The sequence below is a fragment of the Haemaphysalis longicornis genome, unplaced genomic scaffold, assembly GCF_048455015.1.
Source record: "Haemaphysalis longicornis isolate Haplotype H1 unplaced genomic scaffold, Haemaphysalis longicornis Haplotype H1 scaffold_5, whole genome shotgun sequence".
Lineage (NCBI taxonomy): Eukaryota > Metazoa > Arthropoda > Arachnida > Ixodida > Ixodidae > Haemaphysalis > Haemaphysalis longicornis.
The window spans coordinates 82,139,466-82,152,405 of NW_027526385.1; the positions used below are offsets into that span (position 1 = coordinate 82,139,466).

Genomic DNA, 12,940 nt, shown 5'->3' on the forward strand with positions numbered 1-12,940 from the left:
GCGGCACTGCGTGGTTTGCTCGTCGCAGCAGATGCGCCTTCCGTTTCTGTTTTGCATTTGTGGCTTTCTTTTTAGAATGGCTATCGAATGCGTTCCCTGCGGCAATTGAAGGAAAACCGGCCAACAGCCGCTACAATGCTGCAATAACGCAATTCCAGCGGTCCAACAGCGCTAAGATCGGGAAAGAGAGAAACATATTTTAAGCAGGTAACTAAGTTATCTGGTGGGTATATAGCAGTAATGTTTGGCTGAGGTACTTCGTGACCCCCTATTCTAAGCATTGAGTATGTTTGTTGGCTACGTTCTGAACGCATTTAGGATATAAGAAAACGTTGAAAAAAGTGTTGCAGGGTCCATTTAACGCGTTAACACGATGGATGGGTTCTGCGACGTTTTTCGGTCGAAGGCTAGAGACGACCAAGTTGAACTAGATATGGTGCTTCAAGGCGAACTGAAATATCCTACTACACATCGGTGATCCTGTAGTTGGGTAGCTGTAGATGGCTAGATTCTGGTTGGCTAGATTCCAATGCGGCATCCGATTCGGTTGCTGGAGCTTCCCAACCAACATCCGACGCTGTAAAACGACCGGTGTAAGGCGAAAGGTGCGCGTTAAGAGAAAGGAAACATGCAACGCGTTCGCCCTCCGCGGTACCCCGTGCAAGTGCGATCACAGTATGCTGACCTCTGGGTGGTGGTGGTGACCTTGTTGCGGCCCTTGGCGTCCTTCTCGCCGAGCACAAAGTGCACCACGTACACGGGCTTGTCCCCGTTGGCGCCCGTGGTCGTCTCGACGATGGCGCCCGGCTTCTGCTGCGCCGGAAGGATGGGCAGCGAGTTGACCGCGTAGTCGGGCAGCGCCGCCTCGTACTCGTCGCCTCCGCCGCCGCCTCCGCCGATGAGGACGCTCTCCATGGGAGGCTCTTGCGGAGGGGGAGGTATCGCCTTGGCAGGAGGCAGCTTCGAGTACGACGAGGCTGCGGACTCGTCGAGACGGTCGTCGTACGAAGTGCGTTCCTGCACCCGTACGGCGTACACGATCAATACGGTCCGTTGCGCAAGAGGTACGCTAAACCGTCGTTATAAAGAAGTCATTGGGACAAAAAGACAGCTTCGTTGTAAGCGATATTTCATTAAAAACGGAAACGATTAGCTGTATACGCATCGGGGTGTGGACCATGAAACGCTTCGAGTAAAACGAGATTTCGAATAAAGCTAATTGGTAATAGCGAGGGTGTACTTTAAGTGCAGCCGTTTCAATCACCTCGCACAAGAAATTGCAGTACAGTAGAACCGGGTTCGAAGAAGTTAGCAGGAACTGGGACATGCTTCGTTAAGTAGAGAACTTCGTAAAATTGGAACATTGTAAAATGGAATAAGCATAAGGCTCATTGGCAACTGCGGGAAGGATCACAAATTTGCTTTTAATTGCCTATTTTCGTAAAACGGAGGTATGACTGTATAGCCGCATAGTCCGCCATCTAGCAAGTATAACTGCTTATGACATACGAAATGTTACATAGTTATTTCCGAGAGAAGCCAACGCTCTCGTAAATAACGCGCATGCATGATAGCTATAGCGGTGATGAAGGTTGACAAATTGAAGAGGGACTTATAAACTTCGTTGGCCAAATAAGAACCAATCGATTTTCTTTACCTTTTTGTTTGTGACTGTCATCTGGCTCAAAATAGCCAGTCTGATCACCGCTTGCGTTTAATGAACTCTTAGACATAGTTTTAAGATCAGAATATCTCCGCGCTCTCCGCATGCCCATACGTTAAATAATTATGCATATGTGTGATTTTTTCGGTTGTGAATAATGTGAACAAGATAAAAAGCCGCTTTTATGCGTTCCATATGCAAGCAACGGTAAATCACCTGCGTACAACAACTGTAAACAGATGACAGCTTTGGAAATACCGTGAGGCGTTGCGAGGCCGCACCATGACTTATTGATAGTACAGGACGGTGCGTTAATAAAGCATACTATATGTAAAGTCACCGAGAAATGAAATACCAACCCGAAAATATGAACCACAACACGCAAAAATTACAAATTCCGTTCGTGGAGGTCCAAACTCGCTTTTAGCCCCGTCGATAACTGAATGGAATTCCTTGCCAAATAATATTGCAAATATAACAGAGTCATCATCCTTTCTTAAAGCATTAAACGTGTTCTTATAAATTCCAATTGACAACTTTAGGGAGCATGCTGTATTGTTGTTAATGTACCTGCTCTTGTGCAAAGTTTATGTGCATGCCTTTTTCCCTTATTACTTCTGTTGCGCGTAGTTTTCCTGCGCCTTTACATTTTAAGCTTTATAAAATGATGTCTGGCAACATTTAATGTATCGCGCACTGGCTGAATATCATATATCTCCCCCTATGTGAAGCCCTCCAGGGTCATTAGGGTACGAAAATAAACAAATAATTAAATATGGCACGCTTTTTATGTAGTTGGACAGCCGCATTTCTCAACTTTATTGTTGTAATTAAACCACACGTCAATTTGACTTAAGAAATCGCACTACTTGTGCGTTCAGGCTCATATTATCCTGATCGAGTTTCATTTGCCTAGGACAGTGCACGAAGCTTGCAACAACGAATTCCGTGACGTAAACAGAAAACGTTACTCACTTTGCTCACCTGTATGCGAATGGGGGACTCGGTCTTCTCCATGGCGGACGCCATGACTGTTTCAGCGCTGACAGCCCATGCGACGACCCCTGCGAGAGCAAAAACAGGACCGTGAATACGTCGGGCGTTGCAATCGCCGATTGCTCACTAAAGCAACTCGTTATTAAAGGAACCCTGCAACACCTTCGATAAGCGCTTTCACTCGTTCCTTCGCGTGTGGAACCACTGCTAAAGCTACAGTTATCGCCAGCACGGAGCGGCACTGCGTGATTTGCTCGTGGCCCCAGATACGCCTTCCATTTGCGTTTTGTTTTTGTGGCTTTTTTTTAAGTTGCTATCGAAAAGTGTTCATTGCTGCAACTGAAGGAAAACCGGCCAGCAGCCGCTGCATGGCCTTAGTGACGTAATTCGAGCTGTCGAAGAACGTCAAGACCGGGAAAGAGAGAAAAACCTTTGGAGCGAGTGCACAAGTTATCTGATGGGCATATAGCAGTAATGTTTGGCTGAGGTGCTTTGCGACCCCCTAATCTAAGTACGGGGTGTGTTGGGTGACTTCGTTCTGCAGGCATTTAAGATTTCAAAAAAAGTTGAAAGAAGTGTTGCAGGGTCCCTTTATTGAAGCATCCGTTCTATACAACAGAATGACAACAACGAACGGAAAATAATTGTGTGTTGTAGAATGGTCCTCATTCGGGCATCACAGAACTGCGCTTGTTAGCGCAAGTCCTGCTATTTCAGCAGAAAGCCAGGCAAGTAGGTAATAACTGGTTCTAAGAAAGGAGCATCGAAAGAAAGTGCAAGCCCTACTGCACGTACGGTGGGTGGTGGCGATAGCCGTAAGTTATTTTAAGCCCCCGTAACAACGAAATCGCTTTATTCGATGTTTTCCACGATGCCAACTACATATCAGGGAGAGCAGATCATCCCCGCTTTTCAAAGAAGTATCGGTTATAGCGAAGTCGAGGACTTCTAAATAGCGAGGGTTTACTGTACTCGACGCCACGTGCCCGGAGACCCCATGGCTTTGCACCAAATGGGCGTGGTGGGTGTTGGTATACGTTAGCTTCATTGACTGCACTAGAAGGTTGCACATACCGGGATAAATTGACCGAATCGGGTTTCGTGTTTTGGGACACTTCAACGTTTCTGGATGTGGTCGCCACGCTTTACAGCTGGTAGAGGATGGTGCTGAGAAGGCCGCTTGCACTTTAGCAAGCACGCGTTTGGCCTCTCGTCGATTTAGGCGACGGTCGCAGCACTGAGTGCGCGAACAACACACGCAACCCTGTGTATACGTATAGACTGGGAGTCCACGACGAGCACGGCTAAAGATGTCCCGTGACTACTGGCATGGATCCCAAAGTTGGTAACGAGGCCTAACTGCGGTAAAGCACATGTGAATGGCACGCATCACGCGATAGCTACTGGTAGATTACCTGTGAGCGGCCTCTCGAGGGACAAACAACATCAACTCAGTTGGGATTTCGTTTTGGTGCATAAGTTAGCAAGTGGGAGACTGCCGTGCGCGATTTGTTTTCGCGTAGGACGACCATTCTTGCGCAGGGTGTAGACCTTACAGCTACGGATGTAAAACGAACAAAAAGTGAAAGAATGTGCGCATACATTTTTGTTGGAAAAAAGTTAGTATGGGGTTGGGTTAGGCAGGGACGCTGGGCACTCGCCAACAAACAAATAAAAATAAACCAGAAACAAATAAACACAGGTTGCATCCGTAGCACCACTCTGGCTCGCCCATAAAAAAACTAATTATGGAATTTCATTGGATGGAACATAAAATGACTAACGATATATGTTCGTTTGTAAGGAGTTCCGCTTCAACACAAGTGCCTTGCATTGGGCAATCCTAATAAAATAACCAACTCTCAGGATATTTTGTTTGCGCGACCATTCGTAGAACCAATTTCCACCTAATGAGATTTCGGTGTAGCAGATAAACACGCTAACTTGCCGACCTCGCGACAGTGCAATTTCTTTCGCCTATATGACAAAGAGGTAATTTAGTTGAAACCACACTTGTTTCTTTGCTCTCGCTGAACGTCCTGAGCACGGTTTCTTTTTTGTTAATATTACTATTTATACTACGCCCCCACCAGGACTCCATCCTCCGCGGTTTGGAAACGGATCCATTACCTCGTTTTTAATTACATAATGCCAAAGACACTACGCTAACAGAACAAAAGTTTAAGGTTAGGTCTACACGGAGACCGATCGAAGTGATGGCTTACGTGGCAATGTCTAGTGACGGCTAGGGTACAAAGCCTGAGCCCACCCGATACGAATGGGAAAGCCACATCATAATTATAATCATCATCGTCGTAGTCATCATTGTCATCATCATCTTCACCCGCCCTCTGAGCCCTAGTAGCCCGCCGGATATAGCCCTCTACACCACACGGCCGTCACCGATCATGGAGAATGCCCTAAATATGCGCGTCGAGTGGTTCCAAGCGGAACGATACTTTTCCGCCATGCGAAGCGCACAATTCCCCTCGCAGACGACAACGTACTATACATGTTCTCATACAACGACATTAACGCAAATAAATATAGACTTCATGAGGGGGGCTCGGGTGTACTATCGCGCCGAGAAAGCTCTCAGCTGACAATTAAGCCAGCCAGCGAATCGCAGGCATCACACCAGCGGGTCTGAGAAAGGCGTACAAGAAACAATCGCCCCAACCGCAGAGACTCTAATCACTCGACTCGCTTTGTTCTTCCAGCTCAGTCGACTCCACGCCGGCGACCGTGTAATGGGGAGAGAGCGAAAGAAGAAAGAATCGCAGACGACGTTGCCTTTAAGGGGGGGTGTCGGGTCTATCCCGTCTCGTCTCGCTTCAAGCTTCACCGTTCTGTGTTATCCCGTTGTCTGACGCGTGAGAAGCGCGTCGGACGAGAGGGCCCATTGTTTCTCGAAGCTCGCAGCCGTGAAAACGGCAGTCATACCAAAACCCACCCCTCCCCCTTCCAGCACTCGCTGTTACTCCGTCGAAAGAATGCGCGTCTACACAACCCTTCTCCCGCCTATAGACTCGTCCCGCATCGCTTCGTGTGAGAATCCTTCCTCTATATTTTGCCTTAATAACTCCCTGGGGGTGGTCGACCCTATGTCCGTCTCTGAATATCGAAACACGCAAAAGCGCGCTCGGAACGAACGACCCTTTTCTTCATTTCTAAGCTTAACTTGTATCAACTTCGATGCGCTATAAATACACGGATCCTCCGATGCGAACTGCCCAGTGAGCGGAATCGCGCATTTGAATGCGAGCGGGGAGAGGGTTCGTCCTTTGGGGCTACCCTAAAAGAGACCGGCGAGAGTGCAAATCTTTCTGCCGCTTGATGCTCGATCACCGCTGCCTCGTTTCAATTGGATCACGGTTTTGGCTGCGGTTTCGAAACGGGGCAGGAATCTGTCAGCCGCGACAGTCGTGAAGCATACAAAAGATAGGGAGAGAGAGAGAAAACGGAACACACACAGACCGTCGTGCGCTTGCTTGCACGGGCGCGTTTGATCTATGAATAGATCAGCCCGCGCTAGCGGTTTCGGTGATTAGGACTCCACCGAAGCGCGCTACGCAGGACGGCTGTCAGTCTTCCGACAGCTGTATCGGGTGGCTATACCGGTTCGCGTGCGTCCAGAGAGAAACGAAGACCCCGGAATCGCCGTGCGCTTCGAACAGGGCAAACGACAGTGATCGAAGAGCGGAGGCGGCGACCGTGCGAGGTTCCTGATTGCTGGGAGCGGCACAGCGGCGGGCGATATGGGTCCGCGTGGAAGGGGCGGTTGACCACAGACCGCGAGTGTTCTGTTATCGCTTTCGAGAGCGCTGGTCCATTGCAACGATGTGATAGCTGCTTTTATTGGACTCGGTGGTCCGGAAATTGAGCTGTCTTTCGAGAGCTTGAGGCCGCAAACCATATTGATCCATGATGGGCGATGCGGTTCAGAAACGTAATGACAACAATCGTAGCACACTTGTGCGGCCTTGCGGGATATTGAGCCTGTTTCGGGGGAAGAGCTGTGTTACTGCAAATAGCCAAAAACGGTCCAAGAACATATAAGTGCGAAGCACAACCCATGAAACGGCCACCAAACACTGCACATTGAAACATGGGGCCACGTGCAGTTCTACGTGCTTCGTAAACCTTTATCCGTTGAGAAGACTGTGTATTACGCATTTTTTACCTCAGGCCGTAATTAAACCACGCATATTAATCTTCGTAAATCAGTGATAACATCCCCTACATTCACTACAGATTTGAATTGTATCGCACTTATTTCTGTAAGAGGTGGGGAATATTTTATGCCCTTCGAATAACCCCTTAATATAGCGCCAAAAGGATCCGAAAAGTACCCAGTTAACATAAAAAATAAAACCTTGCTCATAAAACCTTCATTATCCACCCCACAACCTCCAAATATAATCTCACTGTAGTATTTGGTTCTTCCAATGTTAGTACAGTCGAACCCCGCTATAACGAATTCTCGGGGCAGCAAATTAGTTCGTTATATTGGATATTTGTTGTAACAGTAGAGGTAACAATCGGCTCTAATAAATCGGCAACCTGCCTAGCGCAAAAATCCTAGATACAAAAACGGATTATTTTAGTCTTCGCACCCACCTTAAACGAGGTAATCCTTACTTGTCTCCTTGTGGCATTTCAAATGAAATAAACCGAAACATGAGAACATGACATTACAAAAGAACAAAGTTCATTTGAAAAAACAGGCCAGCGTTCTTATTTCGGACCAGTAAAATGCGCTGTTGCGCCGGACGACCGAAATTTCGGCAACTTTTTCAAACGATTAAAAAAATGGTTTGTTGTTTTGAACTTTTTATTTTTTCTTTTTTTATGCTAGCTTTCCAGTTTTGAGCCTCGCGCCGATTTTATATTTCTTCGTTACAGCCGATATCCTGCGGCTCTCGCGGTTTCGGTTTCGTTATAAAAAAAGAATTAGTGTACTTGAAATAAAGCGTGATCAATCAAATTCCGTATTTAGTTCGCTAACGCCGAGAATTCGCTATATCAGTGTTCGTTACAACGAGGTTGAACTGTATATAACATTTGTATAACGTTTGCAGGACGACTTGAAGAACGGGATTACTAATCTTCACAAGAGCCTTTAATTAATTAACCCTTTCACATTTGATTTTGCATGTGAATCACCCGAAACACAGCCACCATTAGCCGCAAATTTAAGCTTGATGTAGAGTCTATTTCTTCCGCGACCGCGGGCAGGAAATCCATGCCCTGCGTAAAGCGTCCGCATACGCTTCGACTGCTTGCGTCGGTGATTATTTTTAAAAGGTCGCAATTACCGATCCGTTTCAAACTTTTTCCCGCACACCGCCCATGGCACGCTCCACATTCCCTGCAAATTTTGACTGTGTGCCGAATTTTGTTCTTTTGAGTACCGCGGTGCAACATCGTACACGTGCTTTGCATAGCGTTTCTAAGTCGATCAAAAACGCGCAGTTCTAGTCGTCTACCCCAAAACGCCAAATTAACCCGCAACTCTGCAACCTTTCCCAGACTTAAAACTTGACACGCCCCCTATTCCCTCCATATTTACACTCCTTATTTAGCCCATGACACTGGAAAACATACCCATAACGCTTTAGAGCTATATTGTATGAGTATTTTGTTTTATACTAGCTCCCCAGCCCCCAAGGGGCTTAGCCCCTAAAACTGCATCTCAACAGCGGTGCTTGCTTGCCATGCAGTGAAGCACATTCGCACTCTCGGTGGAATCGTTTAAGTTTCCTAGATAAGAACGAAACCGCACACCTTACGCAAGCCGCGTTATCCCAGACACGTGACTGGTTATACACGCCTCGTTTCAAGGAGAGAGCCTTAGATTTGTGCTTCGCAGAACGCGTTGTGAAGTACAGAAAGGCGTATAGAAAATTGATCGTACAGGAAATCGAGCGCCAGCCGGGGAGCGCGAGCAGATAACGGGAAACAGCAGCGTCGGAAAAGGGTTCCCAGAAAGGGCAAAGAATCTCTCAACGTTTAAAATTTTGTTCACGTCGATGCTTGGGCTCAGAGCCTCATTGCACATCGCAGTGGCTGACTACGCACCAGGCCCTAGCCGCGTGCGGGAAAGACCGTGAAAGTACGCTACGGAGGAAGAGGTTAGAGTATAGTTCGAAACGCTCTCTAGTCGTAACAGCACCGTCGGGAGGAAGCGGTATGGATCAATCTGCGGAAGACACCCGACGAGAGCAACGTGTAAGTTTAGTAGAAAGTTCAGCAGCAGATCAGCAAACGGTCCAACGAACCTCGTCCTTCACATTCTCAAAAAGTTAAAAGAATCACCCTTGTGTGTCCGTGGAGACGTTTCCCGTTTTTTTTTTTTTTAATTAAACTTGGCCACTGGCATTACAGAACAGATTCCGAGAGGTGACGCTGCAAGCTGGCTTCCCCCTTATCTAACAGGCGTTGCACGGTACGGAAATTTGCTATACAGGGAAGGTGACTTGAGCAATGCTCGCATATTACGAATTGTGAGCGCCAGTACACAAAACTTACGCACTTTACCTTCACCGGAAGCAATCACGACCAATTGGCGTATAACAGGTGAGAAAAAAAAAAGCGTTTCTTCGCAAGCCAGCCGTGAGCCGCCCGACCACGCGCCTCAGTTTCGCACACTCCCGGCGTACGTGTTTACATGTATGTGTGCCGCCGTCGTGATTCGGCTATGAGAGGGCGCACGGGCGCGCGCCGGAGCGACGGCGGATTATCCAGCGAGTATTTCTGGAACGAGGAAATCGGGAGAGGGGCGGACCGGCTGTCGCGTTTAGTTTCGTATCTCCCGCGCCCCTTCCCCCCGCATTTTCGTTTTTCTCTTTTGTTTTTAGCTACCTGCTTATATTTACGCTCGCAACTCCCCTCCGCGTGCAGATATATCCGCGTGTAGAGTTGCACGCATCTGCTGCTATAGTTTTTATACTTTTACCGTTCATTTTCGCGTTTCCTCGTCTCTGCTGCGGCCCGAGCGACGTTTCAGCTCTCCTCCAAAGTGCTCTCCGTCCAGGGAAAAAAAAAAGTAAAACGCTGATTGTTCCTTCTCCCCTGTTGTTTCTTACCCCCTCCCTCCCTCCCTCCCCCTCCCTCCCTCCTCTCTCTCTCTCTCTCTCTCTCTCTCTCTCTCTCTCTCTCTCTCTCTCTCTCTCTCTCTCTCTCTCTCTCTCTCTCTCTCTCTCTCCTTTCGACTGAAAGGAAATACTTCTGTAGAGCTCTGTCTATCCCTCTCCTCCCCTCTCTCCCTCCCATTTCTACTCTGAGGAAATTCTTGTGTAGAGTGAACATCGCAGAGCCGAGCGCGCCAAAAGCCAAAACAAAAAACAAAACAAAAAGGACAGAACTAGCGGGATACATTTCAGACGTAACCAATGCTGCACCGTAATTGCAGTTTAAGGTAAATACAGCCCGGCGCGTTGGCAATAGCGGTGGTGGGAGTGTATACCACTTCGGTCCGCACGGAAACAAAAGCAGTGTCTAAGGACGACGTGCGGTGCGGTTCCCCCCCTGACGGGGAAGCAAGAAACGGAAGTGAAGATTAGAGGCAATTCCTCGGAAGTCCTCCGCGCGTGAACTGGGCCGAATGCTCCGGCTGCGGCTGCTTCCGATCCGGGAAACTGATTAGCCCCGTCCTCTTGTTTTAAGTTCCTTGCCTTCTTGGTCGTGTGCCAATTGTTTCGCGTTCAGCGGATGCCCCGAAGACGCTCTCGAGGAAAGAAAAAATAGAACAGAACTCCTGCTGTGAAACAGCGGGAAGTTATAAGGTTTGGTGGAGGAAGCGTGTGGGGCGACGACGATTCAGCACTTAGATAAACGACGAGTCGAAGCGTGTCCTCTTTGGGAAAAGCAAGAGAGGTAGCATTAGTAACTCTAATTGGGGTTGCCCACGTGTTCGTACTGCGCTGATTGGCGTGTTTCGCATCTTCTAATGTACGCGCTTGCTCGCTTTACATAAGCCGCTGTCTCGCTGACAGAGTGGAGAACCTACGCTGCGCTTTCGGGGGATCTTGAGCGAAGGTTTTCCTTCCGCATTCGTGGTCTCCAAAAATTGCTCTCACGAGTGGGGGACACCTGCGGAAAGGAATAGTCCTCTGCATCGATATTGTTGTCCTTGTTTTTTGTTTTGTTTTTTTACTTGGGAAAGAAATGCTGCCTGCAGGGCAAACCCGCGAACAATGGAAATCGTAAAGGATGATGTTGACGTTTCGAGACGCGTGTACGGGCTTTGTGTCCACAATGAAACAAAATGCCAGCTTCTTTTTCTGTCCTTACTCTACAACGCGATATTTGCACACCAGACTATATTGTTCGCCAACTGCTTGTGCGCGAGAGGTTTTGCTGCGGCGAGACAGACGAGACGTTTATGTAGGTCGGCGCCAGTCTCGCGATCACAATTTAATGTTGGAATGTAACGGTGCGGCGACGCTGTGATGGTGATGATGATTATGGCGACGGCGATTATGATGATGATGATGACGATATGTCCTGCCCTACGTACGTATGTGACATACATCGTACTGCGTGATACAAACAGTAGCGAAAGTAATCAGCGATACGATATAGCAATCCAATGCAAGAGTAACTGCCATCTATATCATATTGAGATTAAACAAGATTAGAAGAAATTAAACGAGTAGAGCGCGGGAGAACCACCAGAGTACGGAACGCAAGCAAGTAAAAAGAACACTAAGAGGTGATACTTTTGTGGGTATGCGGCCTTGTTTTCTAAACACTCGTTATCACAAATTCACCGATACGAAGTAAGAATTTTCTTATCAGCAGCAAGTTTATATTAGTAGCGGTTTCCGAAACGCCCATGAAACAGATCAAGACCTCAAATAACATCAACGGAGCGGTAATTCAAATAAAATAGCGTCGTTGTAACGAGAGTTTTGCTAACGCGGGTTCTCATTATGTTAATGGTGCAACGCCTTCGAACCTCGACGACCGCGATACGTGGTGAAGAATAAACAAGACAAGCTATTTTCGTACGAGCCACTGAGCGCACCAGTCACATATTATTTACACTCGCCCCGAGCAGCTAAAAAAAAACTAAGTACCCCCCCCCCCCCCCTTCCCCCGGAAAATATGATAAAGGGGCTACCGGCGGGAATTTCAAAACAGGAAAGCGGCGATGGTCTGGACATATGAACGCAGAAAGGAAAACGCCATCCAAAGAGGCGACCGGACGAAATCATGCGCTGGGTATTCGGGGTAGAGATAATGTTCCCACGGAGTGTCCAGTCACGACTTCGGCGTCGAGGGCGCTGTATGGTCATACGATGGGCCGGCGCTACGTTGTCGCTTATGCTTGCTACGTCGGTCGTCCCACGCTTCCTATGTTCCGCCGAGGACGGCGTATTTTTCTTCGGCCCAGTGTTTCCTTCGTGCTTACTTCCCGTTCTATGTTCGCGCACAACTTCCCCGGAGTTCGCAGGAAGATTATTGAGTCGGTGACCGCGGTGTCTAAATTCGTGAACGCAAGCTCTCCTGAACAGGACATGGTCTAGAAGCCTTGGTACTTTGCCATCACAAGAGAACGGACCACTTGTTTTTGAATTATTTTTCAGGAGTTTTAACAGCGAAGCTGTTTGAGCTTGAGCTTGGTCCGGCGGCGTTAGCAAAAAAAAATTCAAGAAAAAACTGCGCCGCCTGTAAAGGGTGCACCCCCTCAGATAGGGCATTGTAACAGTGAAGCCGACTTTCGTGCCTGCTCGAGTGTGAGCACAAGGGGCGCATGCGCATACTCACCCCTTACTATACCATTTTAAAGGTGATAGTCCTTACAGGGCTACTAGAACGCAAAAACAATGGCGAAACTTCCACGAGTGGTGCAAGTCTGGAGAAACAGCGGAGCTTGGGATCGACCGAGCTTCTTCCTCCCTGGGAGCCGCTGTCAGTGTGGGGGACCGACCCGAATGGCCCTGTAAATACGGCTAAACTTAAACTCTCCCCTTGACACTTAGCCTAGCCTGGTAGGAACATCGCAAAACCTAACACAACTTAGCAAGGCCTAGAAAACTTAGCGAAACTTAGCAAAACCGCGAAGAAGCTAGGTTGACCCCCAGCTAAGCTGTTTCTCCAGCCTTGCGCCACGAGATGAGCCATTTTTTTTTTAGAGAACAGTGCTTTTGTGCATGCGCGGGTAAAAATATCATAAACGCTCGTAATAATACAGAGTTATAGCAGACCGGAGATCCGGTCCCGGTACGGGACCCGGTACATATGCGCATCCGCACAACCAGTTTTTCCGGCTCT

The 12,940-nt window shown here is 48.1% G+C and overlaps 1 protein-coding gene across 1 annotated transcript in view; it reads right to left on the reverse strand.

Moving 5' to 3' along the window:
- The window catches only part of LOC144139793 (uncharacterized), a 144,246-nt gene that overhangs the window by 14,940 nt on the left and 116,366 nt on the right, over positions 1–12,940 (reverse strand). Inside the window, exons 4-5 of the mRNA XM_077672049.1 lie at positions 2,639–2,727; positions 686–1,017 (exon numbers count right to left, since the gene is read on the reverse strand). Of these exons, the coding sequence (XP_077528175.1) occupies positions 686–1,017; positions 2,639–2,727 (421 nt within the window). The remainder of the gene's footprint in view (positions 1–685; positions 1,018–2,638; positions 2,728–12,940) is intronic.